At 40.5% G+C, this 17,428-nt stretch overlaps 1 protein-coding gene across 1 annotated transcript; it reads left to right on the top strand.

Annotated features, from left to right (window-relative positions):
• The first annotated feature begins 3,286 nt into the window (after positions 1 to 3,286).
• nptx1l (neuronal pentraxin 1 like) lies at positions 3,287 to 7,206 on the top strand. Its single transcript, XM_040123486.1, has 5 exons — positions 3,287 to 3,785; positions 4,126 to 4,333; positions 5,086 to 5,330; positions 5,421 to 5,600; positions 6,080 to 7,206. Exons 1-5 carry the CDS (start codon positions 3,342 to 3,344, stop codon positions 6,299 to 6,301), a joined length of 1,299 nt encoding a protein of 432 aa, XP_039979420.1. The 5' UTR covers positions 3,287 to 3,341; the 3' UTR covers positions 6,302 to 7,206.
• The last annotated feature ends 10,222 nt before the right edge of the window (positions 7,207 to 17,428 follow it).

Genomic DNA, 17,428 nt, shown 5'->3' with positions numbered 1-17,428 from the left:
AAAGAAAATTCAAAATAATTTGCAACACAAATAAAAACTAAAAAGCGCTGGATGTTTTCTCCCCCTAATGGTCGGAAGGTGGGAAAGAAGTCAGGGAGAGGAAGTGAGACGAGGCTGGATGCCAACATGTGAAATTAGAAAATATTGATCTCTGGGGCTGGAGAGTGCATTTCCACTGTGTCTGAATGCATTATTAAGGAGATACCGCTCACCACAACAGGTGGACAGCGGCCTGGCGGCACCGCTCGAACACAGCCTAGGCGATGCTGAGCGTAAAATTGTGATGAGAGCTACTGGCAGTTGTTTGCATGAGATCCCCAGTGTCACAGATTGTTGTGCCGTCATGTCTAGCACAATGACTTGAACAACAAATGATCATTTCATCCAAACACTATTATTATTTCATGCACACCGTGGCCAGCAACATTATAAATTTAACAGCTGTTGCTTCTACTTTTTTTAAATCACAGCATAACACAATATGCTTACATGCTTAATTTGTGGCATCCAGAGGAAAATGTCCATTTGAGACTGGAAATGGCTACAAAACAACGGTGTTCTTTTAGTGTCTACTTGAGCGGGGTGTTAAATGCCGGCAGGAGGAGAGGAAAGGAGGGGAGTAGTAGAGGTGATTGGAAGAGGAACAGTTTGTTTCTGAGGAGCACAGAGGAGAGAAGATTTTTTTTACTCGAAGCATATAGCTCTGAGACTTGTTTGTGTGGGAAGCACTGAATAATGAATTCATAATGAGAGGTAGACTTTGGACACTCACAGTGCTCCTTTGGTCCCTCAGGGTAGAAGATGTCTAGGCTTTTCTGCCTGATTTTACAGTACACACAGTAGGATAAACTCAATCCAAACAAAAATTAAAAACATTTAAACTACAATTCAGTTGCTCGTCTATTTTTTTTATTACTAATTATGACATTTGAGCAAAGTTATTCCTTTTGAAAATTACTTTTTTTTTTTTAGGTAATATGTTATAATGAATGGCCTTTGCCAAGAATTGGAAAGCACTGTCATTTATTATGTGTAATTACATAACAAGCAAAAATTGACCAGATGGTTGATATGGTGGAGAGAAAAAGCTGTTTACTCACATTTCTTGCTTTGCAAGTTAGGGTGCTATGACAACACCAGAGTGCATGGCTTCATGCTGCTGAGCATCTAATAAAGTGTTTTTTGTTTGTTTGTTTTGTGTCTGTTTATATTTCAACCAAGGACAATGCAGCTGAAAGCATTACTCTAATTCAGTGTCTTCCACATTCACTGCTTGGGTTCCCGCTGTATTTTCGCAATAAATGTTTGACTGATTTCTGCTTGGTCTCTGACAAAGGATATTGCTTCTTGGTGTTGACCCTTGACCTGTATTCTGCTGCATTACTTCATTCATTATTTTCCCAAAATACATCGAGGTAGCCCTCCAGCAAACCATGGACAGATACATCACCTAAATCCACTTTTTCTTATGATTTTCATGCCACACTAAAAGAAATTGTTTTCTCTCACACCTGTAAGATTTATTTTTGTTTTTCACAATGTCAAAATTATTACACAACCTTGGATTAAGAACAAAGAGTAAAATCACTAAATCCCTCTCCCTTTTCCTTCCTCTTAGATGTTGTTGCATCACTTAAACGAACACACGAAAGGTTCAGGGGGCAATAAATAAACAATCAGTAAATGCTGATGAGTTATGTCACGTATTATAATTGCCTTATACACTTTAAGATAAATACATCGCACTGATGTACTGAGAGAAAATGAAAAAGCTGTTGGTATAAAACACAGTACCGACAACAACTCTAAGATGAATAATGTCATGGAGATATGTGTTGTAACAGGAAATATTTGAGAGAATGATTTAGTTTAAAGCTCTCGAATGCACCATTTAGGTGCTTATAATGATTTCCCACTCACCCCTGATACGGATACACTAATACAGTATATTGCACCAGCTCCTGAATAATGCTCTTGGTATGTCGAGGGTCCCTCCTCCTAACCACAATTGAATCCTTCAGAGTTCATTTCTGGCCTGCAAAAAGGCACCTGCAGCTAGAAAACCATTTAGTTTTAGAGACCTGGTATAGATGACAGTCCAAGCTCCTCTACCTAATATCGTTTTGTCACATGCGGACTTTTGTCTCTAACGCTGTGTATTTCTTTCCAAAGAAATCAATTTTAATCTGAGAGCCAATATGTTTTCATTACTTATTCAAAATGTTTTCATTTTATTTTCAAAATTGACTGAATAAATACAAGTGGAGTGGGCAATGAAAAAAAATAAAATAAAATTGTCCTTCCTGAATAAATGATAAGGTAAATTGCCTGGGGGCTGATTATGATTTTAGAAGCTGAATTATTGAGATGATTATAGCAACGATGTGGAGAGTAAAGCAGATCACCACTTCAAGACAGCGTCTGTGGGAATAAGGTATGTGTGTGTGTGTGTGTGTGTGTGTGTGTGTGTGTGTGTGTGTGTGTGTGTGTGTGTGTGTGTGTGTGTGTGTGTTTGGGCGCTTGTGGTGGGTATGAACCAGGTGAGCCTTTGGGTTTGACCTTAAAAATACTCTGCTCTTCAAACTGAATTTACATTCCATCATCAAACAAACATGTGTGATGCAAACTAAAGCAAGCAAAGCTTTGAGTCCACACACTAGTCACAGCTGAGCGGAACAGGGAGACAAAAGGCACCAACAACTGAAGACTGAGCAGCATCCAAAGACACTCCTCTGCTCTCTGTGATAATGCGATGTGGTCTAAGCTGTCCTTGGTGCTGAATCAGCGGGGACCACAAACTGCTGCAACTTCTGATCTGCAACCGACTACAATGTGAGTGTGTGTACGTGTGTGTACGTGTGTGTGTGTGTGTGTGTGTGTGTGTGTGTGTGTGAGAGAGTGACAGAGACCAAGAGAGTGTGAGAGAGAGAGAGAGTTTTCAGTGTGCGCAAAACAAAACAAGCACAGCTGGCCCTCCTGGCACCCCTCCAAACAAGCAAACCCCTTTTCACCGCCTACAAATCCGCGTTTCCCAGATGATTAACATACAGCGAAAAATGACAAATAGTCGGAGTGGTGAAAGATTTAACATGTGGGAGCCTGAAAGCAAAACGGGTTTCATCTCTTGAATGTGACGCTGCCTCTGGAGCCGACCAAACAGGGTCGGCGCGATTCCCTCCCCTCCCGTAGTGATGCAGTGAACCTGCTCTGCGCAGAACCAGACTCGCTGTATAAAAACGGCTGCACTTCCACAGACAGCGGTACAACAACACGGGGACGCGAGAGCGAAGTCACTGCGGCTCATCAGCCACCACAAACCACAACACGGCACAGACGCCAACATGCATGCCACGAAGAAGGCAGTCTGTTGGAGACTTTTCCTGTGTTCCTGCCTGCTTTTGGAGAGCTCTTCTCAAGACTTTGGCGGGCAGACGCAGTTCATTTGCACTTCCGTGCCCAAGGATATGGACATTTGCGCAGCCACCTTGCAGAACAGTGTGCCAGGAGAGGACTTGAAGACCACTGTTATGCAGCTGCGGGAGACGGTTTTGCAGCAGAAAGAGACGATCATGAACCAAAAAGAGACCATCAGAGAACTCACCTCAAAGTTGGCTCGGTGCGAGAGCCAGAGCGGCGCCGAGCCTGGGGACGCGCGCCCCGGGGGCAGGAGGAAAGATGCCGGGACCAAAAACACAATGGGAGATGTATCAAGGGGCCCCGCTGACACTTTGACGCAACTCTCACAGACTTTACAGTCGCTGAAGCAGAGACTAGAGAATCTTGAGGTAGGCTGCTGCTGCTTCTGAGGACATTTTCAGCACTTTGGGTCACTGTGCGCAAAGCTCCGTCGACCAAAATAAAGCACTTTTGTAGACTAACTTAATGAATAACAATAATAATAGTGATGATAATAATAATAATAATGATGATTATAAGCGGTTTGAGTATCTGATTGCCGATACTAAATAAAATAAAAAATAAAAAACATACCTTAAGAGATGCAAATTAAGTTACTTGTCCAGCTATACTGCAATAATCCTCCAAAAATAAAAGTGAATCTAGAATTATACCCACTCAAAATCATTCTTTACATTGAGCTAAATGGTTATCTTTCCCCCCTGGCAGCAATTTAGCAGAAGTAACAACTCGGTGCAGGCGAACAGTCTCAAAGACCTGCTCCAAAGTAAAATCGACGACTTGGAGAAGCAGGTGCTGTCCCGGGTGAACAGCATCGAGGAGGGCAAGCCCGGACTCCGGAATGAGACCGAGCAGCGTGGGAGAGTGGAGTCCACCCTCACAACTCTACATCAGAGGATCACCGACCTGGAGAAAGGTGGGTGTGCGGAGACCGTGGGCTTCCGCGCGGAAAAAAAGTAAAGGAGATCCGGGAGGGTTTGGTGGGTGAGTTACTTTAAGGATGGGTGTAGTGATGGAGGCGAGGCTCAGGGACGATGACTATCAGCAAGATAGTGATCAAGAGGAGATATCAGATCGCCACAGTGCAGCAAGTGATTTCATGTGACGGGGGAAAAAAAAAACATCTGTTTGCATACTCAATTTGGCATTATAGGATTTAATGACTTCAGCCGTCGATGTAATGTTTACTTATCCGCACAAGATGGAACGGCCCAGTATATACGGCAGGCCCCTGCTCTAATTCATGTGGATTAAACCATTTCAAACATGGAGTGAACGAGCCATCCCTCCATTTGCGCCGTGAGCCATTTGGGAACTTAAACCTTGGTGCGCTCTCGGTTTGGGTCACCTCCGCTACCGGAGAGCAAACTGCTTGTATGGTAGTAACAGAGAGGTGTGGCTGGAGAATAAAAAAGAGATGAAGGTTAACAACGTCACGATTACTCCTGTGATTCCCGTGATGGATTTATCATGGGAGATTAAAGAAAATCTGGAGCGTCACGACTGTGGATTTGTTGTGTAACGTATAATTCCTATGTAAATCCCAAGGACGTGTGCGATGGCAATGAAATATCTGTGTTTAACAAAATGAAAAACAAAGAGAAAAAACACGCACACATGCTGCATTCTGCAAAGTGTCTCAACTGTTTTCTATTTTCTTCTTCACAGGTCAAAGAGAAAACAGGCCCTTGGATAAATTCCAGCTCACGTTCCCACTGAGAACCAACTACATGTACGCAAAAGTGAAGAAAAGTTTGCCAGAGATGTACGCCCTCACCGTGTGCATGTGGCTAAAGTCCAATGCTTCTCCTGGAGTGGGCACACCTTTCTCCTACGCAGTTCCTGGTCAAGCCAACGAGCTGGTCCTCATAGAGTGGGGAAACAACCCAATGGAGATACTAATAAATGACAAGGTGAGTCTGAAAAACCGTGGAACTGTTGCCACGCATTGATCTTAAACTGCAAGTGTTCACATCATGTCCCTGTGTTTGGAACCCCTCAAGGTTGCAAAGCTGCCATTTCTTATCAATGACGGGAAGTGGCATCACATCTGTGTGACCTGGACAACTCGTGATGGTGTTTGGGAAGCTTTCCAAGATGGTGTCAAGAGAGGTAGTGGAGAGAATCTGGCTCCATATCATCCTATCAAACCACAGGGCCTGCTGATCCTCGGTCAGGAGCAGGTAAGCACAGCACACATCTGTTCCAACTGCTTTATTCTCTAAAGAACTGAGCTTTCAGCACCACAAAGGCAAAAAATTCCACCTTAAGCTACAGATAAACGGTATTTTTTTTTACACTAAACAGGATGTTGGGGCAGGAGCTAGCCATAAGATATCACTTTGTTAAATACAAGAGATTTATATCATGCAATAGATAATTAATTTTTCCATTTCATTGTGAGATAAAAAAAAAAAATCTGAATTCAATTTTCCAATCCATTCTTTGCTGTAATTCACATAATAATAGGTTTAATAAGGCAATTAGATCTTCAACTGAGACTCATCAAGAATCCCAGTGGATTGAATATGCATATTCCACACTCAATTTAATCAGTCAAAAAAGAATCCAGATAAGCCAAAAGACAATTTTGTTCTTACCATGAAGCAGCCTAAGGGGGAAAAATCACATCCTTGATCAAATCCATTTGTCTTTACCACAGGACACGCTCGGAGGAGGATTTGACGCCACACAAGCTTTTGTTGGAGACTTGGCAAATTTTCACATCTGGGATCGGAAACTATCTGTCGGAGAGATTTATAATCTAGCAACTTGCAGCAGCAAAGCGCAAGTGGGCAACGTTTTTGCATGGATGGAGACGAGCCTTGATATTTACGGAGGTGCCTCGAAGTGGACATTTGAAGCTTGTCGTCAGCTCAACTGAGCTCGCAGGGAAAGGAAGATCAATGCAATTGTCAAGGCCACTGTTGTCGCAGCATCAGTAAACTAATTTTAAAGATCAGGAGGCGAGTGTTTCAATGAATAGCATCTGGATTTGTTATAGATATTTAAAAAAACATCATTTGTGGACACCTTGATAGATTTTTTTACCAGATTCACATGAGGGACAGGTCACTGGAAGTGGACACTTTGGCATCCTGTGGTGCTTGAATGCACATCAGGTCTACTTATGGTTTCATTTGAAAAAGCAGCTGATGCCACTCCAGAGGGCAGAAGATGCTCTCAGAGACCCAATCAACAGGTCTGCATCAAAAGTACAGTAGGAGGTCATGTAGTTTTTAGTGAACAGATGTCACGCTATTCAACAAAATGACTTCTTCAAACGTCTTTTCTGTCTCGACTGCCAGGGATTTTCACTGTGAAAAAGGACCAGGTGGACTTCTTTAAAAGGACTGTGTTCTTCAAGAAGTTATGAAATAGATGGTATTGTTTCTCTCTCACTCTTCTTTCTCCACCACCACCTGCTTCACGTGATGTTGTGTAAAGAATGACGTATATATTGCCAACTTTCGAGCCTGAGTGCCTTGGGCTGTTGAAAAAAAATCTCAGCACATTCATTATTATTTGCAGTGTTTGTGTTTATTTTCTGTAAATTAATTTCAAAAGAGGATGGTTTATATTGTTTAGTGTAAAATGCAATTCATTGATGACAATGGCGCATTTTGCAGATGTTTGTTCTTCATTGGGAATGTTCTCTGTACAGTAACAGCATGTCTTAACTTCTGTAAATGCTGTGTCAGCATCTATGACCTTTGCTTTTACCTTCCTACTTTGGGTTGAGATTTTATACTGTATTGTTATATGCTTACAGCATGGCACACCAACAGATGAAAAAAAGTTCTAGTTTTTGTAATAAATTGTGATACTTGAAATCAAAAACAAGTGTAAACATATTTATTTATTCCCTTGAGACATTAAATTGGAGATTTGAAATTTTGCACTCACCTGACACACGGATCTGATGAAATATGGTCGAAATTGGACATATGGGGGCACTACAATTAAAGTTCTAAACACACCTCCCAAAACTCCTAAAAAGGATTTACACGAAATTTGTTACAGATGTTCTCCTGAGTGCGTGATTTAAGCCACCAAATTTCAGCCAGATAATTTATTTTTTGAATAATTTCCACTGAACTTGGCACAGTCAGAGAGCCTTAAGATAAACTCTGTAACCATTTTCAGTCCACTATCTACGATTATTTTCATTGATGATTATTTTCATTCAACTAATCTGCAGATTGTTTTCTCAATTAAGTACTTGTTTGGTCGATTAAAAGTCAAAACATTAAGAAAAATGCAAATCACAATTTTCTAAAGCACAAGGCGACATCTTCAAATTGCTCCTTTTGTCTGAACAACAGAGTAAAACCCAATGACCTTCACATTACAATCACATAAGAAAAATCCTCAAACTTTAGAAGCTGCAACTACTTGTTTTTTGCTTGAAAAATGACGAGATAAATGACATAATTATGAGCAAATCTGCTTGCAATAGTGGTCATGGCGTAACAGAAAGCTGGCCAATACAAAGCTAGTCTACTGTCGAGTCAACACAAAACATAGCACATTTTCTGGTGAGACTATGTCTGTGTACCAACAGTACAAATAATATCTTCAAGTCAACCAACAAGAAATAGCAGAAAGGCCAGAAAAGAGTCTTTAGCCCCTTAAAAGTTTCCCTTGGGGCCAGAAACGTCAGTTTCAGGCAATATAAACAATGTGGAAAACTGTTTTTAACACCAATGGCTATTGTTTTGATGAGTAATTTGTACATATCTTGGTTAAAAAGAGTCAGTGTACCTAATAATACTTTATTACCACCAAACAGCTCAAGTGAATACTCTAAGCAACTCTAAGACTGGGCGTGACATATCACTTAAATGGCTTTAACCATTGCACAGTCATTTGTTCTTTACAAAGCCTGAGTCAAATGTATAAGGGACCACAAACCATATCTCCAGTAAATTGTTATAAACTCAGACATGTTTCTAATCACAACTTTTCACGAAATTTCATTGTAAAAGTAACATAAACATATATGCTTGTGGGATTTGAACTTTTGAACAGAGAGAATGAAGACAGCAAACTCTGACAAAAAAAATAATCTCAGGTGGTGTAGTTCAAGAGAACTTCTGCAGGTGTCAACTTTAGACACTAGTGTCTAGACCAAACAGAAATCACTCTTGCACAGGAGTAAAGAGACACCAATACATGAACACAGACTGTAATCACACACACTATATTGTAAACACATGGATATCGCTGTCAGCAAATGTTTGGCGTTGTGGTCTTGATCCATACAGTTTCCCTGAAAATAAATCATAGCTGACACCGCTAACTTTAGAGGATCTAGGGTCTGAAGGTCTTTCTTGTTAGTTAGGGTGTCTGGGCCCACAGTCGGGTCATATGTCCCACAAATTGGTTTCCATTCTCTACCTCTGAGAGAGGGGGGCATCTTCACATCAATAGGCTTTTCCCCAGACACCAGACTAAATTCCGCTTATACCAATCGCACGGCCATTACAGACAGCTACTGTGACACATCTGGGGTTGGATTTCAGTGCAAATACTTTCTGTGGAGGATCAGAAGTCACTCACAAACACAGGAACACACCTAAACAGGGAGACACACGCATATATAGTAAAATTTCCTCCTGAGTGGCCACTGGAGGCTTCGTTAGAAATCGACTTTCACCTGACCCTGTTGACCTACAGACCACATTCTGAATGTGTTTCTTATTCTTGACCTAAATCTTGCCCCAGATCTCGTCAGGTGTATTTTTGGCACAGCCAGATAAGAGCCAGCCTGTTAACCTCTCCCCAGCTTTCCTGAGCCCTAATTGGTTTGTGTCTGCATGCACTCTGATTCAAATTAGCTTTGAGGAAAGGTCAAATACGAGGTGATTTTTTTATTCCACCACATCTAGCTGCTCCTATTTCACTCTTTGTCTGTATAGCACATGAGATAAATTTGAAACATTTGGCTGATTTTTTGAACTTATTCCACGGTCTTTCTACGTCACTGTCCTTGAAATGACACAGAAGCAAAGCAGACAGGACTGACCTATTTTAGTGAATTGACAATGTGGATAACAAGCCTTTACCTCATTCAGAAGAACATGTATTTGCAGGATGTCATGTCATCATGCAGTACCAGCATCTAATTTCATGGAGCTGGATTTACCATTTCTGGGCAACATACCCTTGTCGAGGTGGAAGGTACCTATAATCCAACTTTTTTCAAACATTTTGCTCCCACTCACACACATCAAAAACCAATCCTGTTAACACTGAACAAAAAAAATGAAATTATCAAGTCCTGTACAAAGTAACTAAGAAATATAAACCTAGACTAAGAGACTAGAGCCATGCTAGCAGTGCTGTTTGACCAGGGCACAGTGGTTTTTAGAGATAAACATCGTTAGCTAACATGCTGATATTAAGTATAAAGTTCACCATGTTTGCCATCTTAGTCTAGCTTGCTATCATGCTAACATCTGCTAAGTAGAAAAAAGGTCAGGGTAGCAAAGTTATTGCAAAGCATCCTCTGGGGACCATGAATATGTGGACCAAAAATTCACTGTAATTCATCCAATAGTTATAGATGTTTTTCACTAAAAACCAAAAAGTGTCAACCTCGCGGTGGCGGTAAGGAAAATTCAGTTGGACATGGAGTCATTGGGATTCATTGTCTGAAAACCATGTATACCTGCAAAACATTTAATCTCAATCCATCTAATAGTTGTTGAGATATTTCATTCTCGATCTACACAACCATAAATTTAGATACAATGAGAACTCAACTGATTTTACACATCAAAGCCCATTTACAGGTCTTGGGGAGTACTACTGCATATGTGAAAAAAGTTGTCTCGAGACTTCTGTGGCTCCAGAGGGATGATGCGAAATCTGATAAATTGCCTCAAATTATACCACTTGAGGCAGCTTCAGCTGGGTCTGAGGACTACAAGTTTGAGAATGAAAAATATCTGCGGGTGTGTGGTTAGAAAGAAATGAGTTTGCCAGACCTCTGTAGCCCACTCCTCATCTTTGCTTGAGGGTAGTGGCTCGAAGCTACATTAGTCCCTACTAGCATAACACACCCGAATCCCAAAAATATGTCTGACTCTGCTGCTTCTATTTCGATTCTTTTTATTTTAAATCATCCATTGTGAGTCCCTTAGTGTCACAGGAGTGTAATTCTAAATCTGTTGAGCACACTTGTAACAAGTGTCTAGAAGCAAGTTACTTCTAATTCATTTAGACTGTTCCGAATACTGACAGACCTTTCTGACAAAGCACTCAAAAGTAAACACATCATAAGTCAGTAAGAGACCCTGACTGATGTATTCAAAAGCGACTCTAGCAATGGGACAGAGGGAAAATATCCCCTACCCAAAGACTGCTTACTGTGCTTTATAAAGGCAAACTCATGAAATGTCTCATCAAGTGGATGATGAAATATTCATGATGAGTGAATAGAAAAACTAACAAAAGTTCTATGTGGGCGTGAGAGAAATTTAGCTGTCCCACTAGTGCTGAAAAAAACCTGTTTTTGCTGAAAAAAAAATATAATATTGGTGACACAGGCAATCTGTTGATAAATGTTGTTCGGAGAAATGCATTTTTAATGGAGAAGAGATTATCTGCAGAAATAGAAAATCTGTGAGAGTTTGAGTGTGTCATTTGTGTATGCTATGAGTATCCTTTTATTAGATAATATGCTGCGCACTGCAAAAATGCTGAGACACATTTTTCAGGATTTTTAGCATTGATAGTTCGGAGAGTAAAGTGAGGGGAATAAGATTTATAGGGTGCTGGCATAGATACAATCCAACATCGTAGGTCTCTCACAGAAAACAAGTATGTCTTTTGTTTCCTAATTTTGTTTTCTTTCTACCCAATGCTGATCCAATTCTCCTCTCACAAGGGGTTATGAGTAATATCTTAATGCTCTACTTAAATTTTACCAAAAGCTTTGGCTTGCTGTAATGCTGCTGAACTCATTTAATTCATTTGTACTTATTTAAACAATTATAAACAGCATACTACAACAGAGTAAGTGTCCGTTTTAAATGTGTTTTAAAAGCGGCTGATAATAGGCCAGTGGTTGTTTGGCAGAGAGACAAGAGGAGTTTGGTTTGCATGATGAAACAGAATATACATGAGACACACATCCGTCCATACTTGTCCTTAATCTCAGAGCTACTTTTGCTGCTGTCAGGGTGGTGCTCAACTCCCCGTGCCACAAAATGAATAACTGATTTACACCCAACACAGGAAATTCCCTTCCAGAGTATAGCCCAAATAGCCTCATCACAAATATATGCCAAAAATGTCCTTCCTCGAGGGTAGTGCAAACACAAAAAAAATCTTAGTTTTTCTTTAATGCTTCCTTGAAGTGTTTGCCAGATCAGCAGGTATCTAATTACTTCTCAGGGGAAAAATTATTTTTGGATTGTCTGGAATGTAAACCTTATAGCCACTCAATTTTGATTCTACTATACACACATATTATGAACTCTACAGCTAAAGTTTACACTTGGGATGTGTACAGTGCAACATTGACAGTGTGACAGGCAGTCTTGTGTCTGATGGAAATTCAATATTATTTTCTAATCCGCAGTTGCTAAAGGTGGTACTCAGGGTGTCTTATGACAAGTCAACACAACCACAAAGACAGTGTTTTTATATATTACTCAATCTAGACACACTTTATTTATTCATAATCCAAGATCATCCAACAGGTTCAATACAGAACATAATTGCTTGACATTTCACAACCTGTGTGCCTAAATAATCTCAACTCCAGGTCCAATTACTAGCTTTTATGGAGTTTTCAACAAGTTTCAAGTTCTCACAATCTTTATCATCTAATTGAACCCTTTTCATTAGGCATACTTAAACCGAGGTCAGGAAGAACTTCTGTAATAAAATTCATAAACTGATGCAAACTCAAATGTCACACTACAATCTAAATGAATAAAAGAAACAACTCAAGGTAATAATGAAAGCCAAGCTTAGGTGGTTGTTTTTTATGGCAATTTTACTTTGTCTATAGCAGCAGAAGTATTCATAAAAGCATCGTCCTAACAGCCCTGTCCAACCATGTCATTCCAAACAGCCACAGTAGAAGGCAGGGGGGAAGGGTCCGCTGTCATAGAAAAGGGTGAGACACAATATCCTTCAAATATAGGGTGCACATTTTTAGACAGTCTATCCTGGAAGGCATTCATAGTTGCCGATGCCTCTCTATTCCTGACATCGGAAAAGTGTGGGGTGAGGGTTTTCTAAGCTGTTTGTCCATCCAACAAGCAGTTCTGTTGAAGCATACTGGCCCCTTAAAGCTTTTCGGTATCAACATTTTGTGCTGGAGTTTACGGTTCAAATAAGCCAACGGAACAGCACATCATAAGCAAAAAGCATAAATTCAATCCTGACTTTACCAAGAAAGACAATCTCCACTTCTCTTCTGAGACACTACCTGTGAAAACCACAAATTCAACCGGTGATAAGGCACAGCCTTGGCGGAGTCCAACACCCACAGAAAATTCACTTGTGGTCACAGCTCTCACTCAGATTATACAAAGACCAGGTGGCCTGAGTAACGGCCTCGGCACCTAATAATCTTGCAGCACCCCAATAAACATAAGCCCTCTCCAGATCCACAGAGCACACTTAGACTCGATGGGCAAACTCTTATGACTCCTTCAGTGTCCTTACAAGAGTGAAAAGCTTGTGCAGTCTCCCTGACCAGCACAAAGTCCATATCCAGTACCCTGGCACAAGCTTAACTGCTGAGCAGGGAGATATCATTATAATTAAAAAGTGAGAAGAACAAACCTTGTCTGCATGCCACTAAGCACCATGTAGAACAAAACCCCAAACACTTCAACAATGCAAGAGCCCATTATTACTCTTTAAAGGTAAAACTTTGAGAGTTTGAATCTGTGTGGTCAGTACATCTCCTCAGAGCACAGCTTCTGTTGTCTAAGGGATGGCAGAGCAGATTAATAGCGCAACACATCCTGGCAGCCTTCCTTCCTTTGGCTCAGTGCCACCCTCTGCAGCTCGTCGTTTGTTGCCTTTGCACACTCAAGGGAAAGTTTTGCATTTTTTCTCTCCAATGATTAGAGTGAAATGAGTAGAACATGGTCATCACTGCTCACGGGCAGTATTGACTTGCCCAAGACTGATTACAATACATAGAAAAGGATTGTATTTCAGTGTATTTGTTACAAGTAATAATGTGTTGTTTAATCTATGCATTTTAGATTGAACTATATCCTAACTGCAGATTCATTTTGCTCTTCCTGAAAATAACAAAACAATACAATGACAGTGCACTTTCAAACTGCTACTCTTTCATTAGTTAGAGTAATTTGAATGGATTGTATTGGTGTCAAAAGGACTGAGGTTTTTACCATTATGAACTGGTTGATTTTCTGCTTTGTTTGCCACCTTTGTTGATACACTTCCTTAGTGTGTGATGCAAAGAAAGAAATATTGGAGCCTGCCAAAAACATTCCACATACCCTGACTGTAATTACCACTATGCTGACATCAATAATATTTACCATAAATCTGAGATGACATAAATGCTGCATAATTCGATCTCCTCCTCATCATCTATCTCCCTCTATCCCTCTCTTTCCTTTTTTAAAATGTCCCTCTCCATTCCTCTCTTTCTGTCTCTCTCTTTCTCTCACTCTCCCTTTTGGCAGTCTGCCTTGGCTTGGCTTTATCCACAGGCCTCTTATGACAGAAGTCGACACAACAGGAATATTTTTCATGAAGATGCCACAATCCCTGCACCATCTGGGAGCGATGCCAGGGGCTGTTTTCCATAATCAGGTCAATCACAAAAAGCCACCACAGAGCCCTCCGTCCCTTACGTCCACCCCACACGTTCCAGGTAGAGCAGAGCATGGAGGCCTGCTCTCTGTATGTGTGAGTAATCACTAAGCAGGCAAGCAGTGACAGAGGCGGCACAGGTGTTCTCACCTAACCTGACAATTTTACTGTTTCTAAAAAAGATGGAAGACAACAGTTAACTTTTTCATATCACAAACATTTGTCCATAAAAGTAAAGAGATGCAAGTTGTGTTGGAGGATACAGTACAGTTTTTTCTGAAGTGAAACAAAAGGTGGCTGTGAATGTGAGTGAAGGACAGTCAATCATTAACTTTCTAAATGACTGAGCTGCTTGATAGGAATCTAGACACTCCAGAGCTGTGTAAGGTTTGCTTGTCGTTTAGTGTGTGTCTGAGAATGTGATGTTGGGGTGTTTACGTAGGTGTGAATAAAAGTCCACACAATAACTTCAGTTTTCAAAGCATTTACAAAGAGAAATACTGGAGACAGGTGCTAAAGGATGAGTGTGTCAAGATTTAATACATGACTCCAACCTCTTCACTTCAAAATGGTGGCAAGGACATATGAATAATATAAAAAAATCTATTTATTAAGGATTTAAAGCGCACATTTTTTTTTATCGTGATTGTGTTGCATTGGTCCTGTTGCTGACCCACCAGAAAAACTCCCGCTGTTTTAAGCAACTATTTGGCTACTGTCCCTAACCGGTGCCCAGTATAGAAATTCAACATATTGGAGATTGCTCAGTGCTGTAGCCATTGGCAGTAATGTGAGGCACAGCAATAATATTTTTGGACAGGAAAAAAAGTTGGAAAACTTATGAGACTTAAAGTTAAGGTTACTAAAAGAAACTACAAATAAAGGCACAAATAAAGGATTTGCTACTGGAACACAAACTCAAGTAATGACCCGGAAATGGATTACTGAAATGATCATCTGTATCCTTGGAACACCGATAATAGGATGGGGCTGACTTTTAAACTCAAATCTTCGCACATTCATGCATGTAGGAGAGTGCAAAATGGTGACGCTGGCCCACACACGATCCAAACATCTACAGGTCTCCTGCACAACGGCTTCCCAGTGTAAATGTACAAGAATCCAAGCGCTCTTGGTCCAGCTGAAGAAGACGACATGAGGCTGGCCTCAGAGACTGCTATCCTTAAGGAGCAGAACGAAAACTTTACCAAGAAGGTAAGGTCAAAATCTAGTGAATGGACCGCCCTTCATCCGTTTGCTCTCCTCCTACTCTCTGTGCTCACATATACAGTATTTTAATATAGCCCATTTCCCAATAAAGCTGTTCTCATGAAGTATGAGAATAGTGACTGAAAAATGGCCCATTAAGACTACATGTTAACCAGCAGTTTCTTTCAACCCATTTCCAAGCTGCTGCTCTGCACCGCTAAAATCCTGATTTTTATAACCATGGCATCATCTGACAAACTCACCATACACGTAAGTTAAAGACAATGGCCGTGCTGTGATTTCAGCTATATCTACTTGTAAAATGATCACTGAGAGAGAAAGTTAAAAGCTCATTCATGTCAGCTACCCTACAGTCAATAGAATGAGACGCATAGAGAGGTGTGCCTGTGGAGGGAGAGCCCGACCTCGTGCTCACGGGACAATACTGGTAACTCTCTTCTACAGAAAGTAGCTAAGGTTTTTTCAAAAAGTCACTAGATTTGTCGTTAGGAGTGAAAAGTCGGTAAATCTAGCTACAAAGGCGCTACGTTGGCAACAGCGCCTGTCAACGCCACCCTAATGACTTATTAGAAACTCTTTGCGGCAATTCATTTTAAAAGAGCAATAGCCAAGGGGGAAACGGCAATGCTTGGCAGCCCAACCAATATTGTGTAACTTTATCACTGAGTCAGTCAATCAGTCAGGCTTTCATGGACATATGCGATTATAGGGCTGGCCCCCACTGTTGAAGTCCAGCCAAAAAGTAGTTCAGCTGTGAGGAGGAAAAGAGGAAGCTGGTTACTGAAAACAAGAGTTTATACAAAATGCTGGGGAGAAAGTTTTTATCATAACCACAAACTGGAAGTTAATGGGTTGGAGAAGGTCTTAGAGAACAAAAAATGCTATGAAAAAAAACTATCAAGAAGAAGCCTACAATAGTGGAAAACAAAACACCTCCTCTTTTGAATCGCTGCGTGTTACAAAAATGATAGAAGTTTCTTTTGCTTTGAAAGATGTTTACACAGAGAACAAGTAAACAGAAAAAGGAGATCTCCACCAGTTTTTCCTCAAAAAACCAACAACAGAAAGAAAAAGAAGGGGACCAAGTCAGGGTTGCCAAGAATGAAGACAATGACATGAGAGTTGAAAATGACCTGAAATAGTTCAAGGCAGAGTTTATCACCAAACTGGAGGAAGAAGACAACAGATGTCAAAAGAAAGTGACCCAGAGAAAATGAAAGGAGGGAGGAGGACATCAGCAGAGGAATGATGATGAAATGAGGGATTCTTACACAAAAGGCACTTCTACAGAGCTTGGTCCTGCTCAACATGACGGAAGAAGATGCTGAAACTGACAGAAGTATTAAAAAAAACAAATAGTAATAGCAAGTTTATTTATATAGCATATTTCGTACATATGGGTAATTCAATGTGCTTTACATAAATAAAAGCAAAAAAGAAGCATTCATATGTGCTATATGTATATAAAATATCATTAAAGAGATTAGAAAGTACATTAAATAGCATCTAAAAAGAGAGAAATATAATTAAAAGATAAGTAATATAAAAAAATACATGTGCATAAAATATAATAAAATAAAAACATAATGGAAGTTGCCTTGACTCTGTGTTTATTAAACGTGACACTGTGGAGGAGAAAATCACTAAAGAGAAGACTGAAAGAGAACAGGAAGATTAGAGAACATAGAAGGACCAGAGCAGGACCACTACTAGAAGCCTCCAATTCATCCTGTCACAATGTCAGACTGCACTACTCAAGGGTATTACAGAGGGTGACATGACCAGGTTTTAGAGACCCTGGGTGAGACACTGGAAGTCTGTAGGCAGGACACAGACAAAAGTTAAGGTCAAAAGGCCTTGTTTATATGTCAGGACAGAAGGAAGCACTGAAAACACCTGATGGAGTCTTTATTATTATTACAGTTGACCTTGGCAGGCAGCTTCTAGTGCCCCAGAGGATCAC

Source organism: Xiphias gladius, chromosome 3 (genome assembly GCF_016859285.1).
Source record: "Xiphias gladius isolate SHS-SW01 ecotype Sanya breed wild chromosome 3, ASM1685928v1, whole genome shotgun sequence".
Taxonomy (NCBI): Eukaryota; Metazoa; Chordata; class Actinopteri; order Istiophoriformes; family Xiphiidae; genus Xiphias; species Xiphias gladius.
This window is presented reverse-complemented; position numbering and strand designations above follow the sequence as displayed.

What these genes read in the sequence shown, in the direction of transcription:
- nptx1l (XM_040123486.1), top strand. Translation starts at nt 3,342, where the DNA reads ATGCATGCCACGAAGAAGGCAGTCTGTTGGAGACTTTTCCTGTGTTCC. An exon ending in AGATACTAATAAATGACAAG is followed by an intron (nt 5,331 to 5,420) that starts GTGAGTCTGAAA and finishes GAACCCCTCAAG; the next exon opens with GTTGCAAAGCTGCCATTTCT. An exon ending in TGATCCTCGGTCAGGAGCAG is followed by an intron (nt 5,601 to 6,079) that starts GTAAGCACAGCA and finishes TCTTTACCACAG; the next exon opens with GACACGCTCGGAGGAGGATT.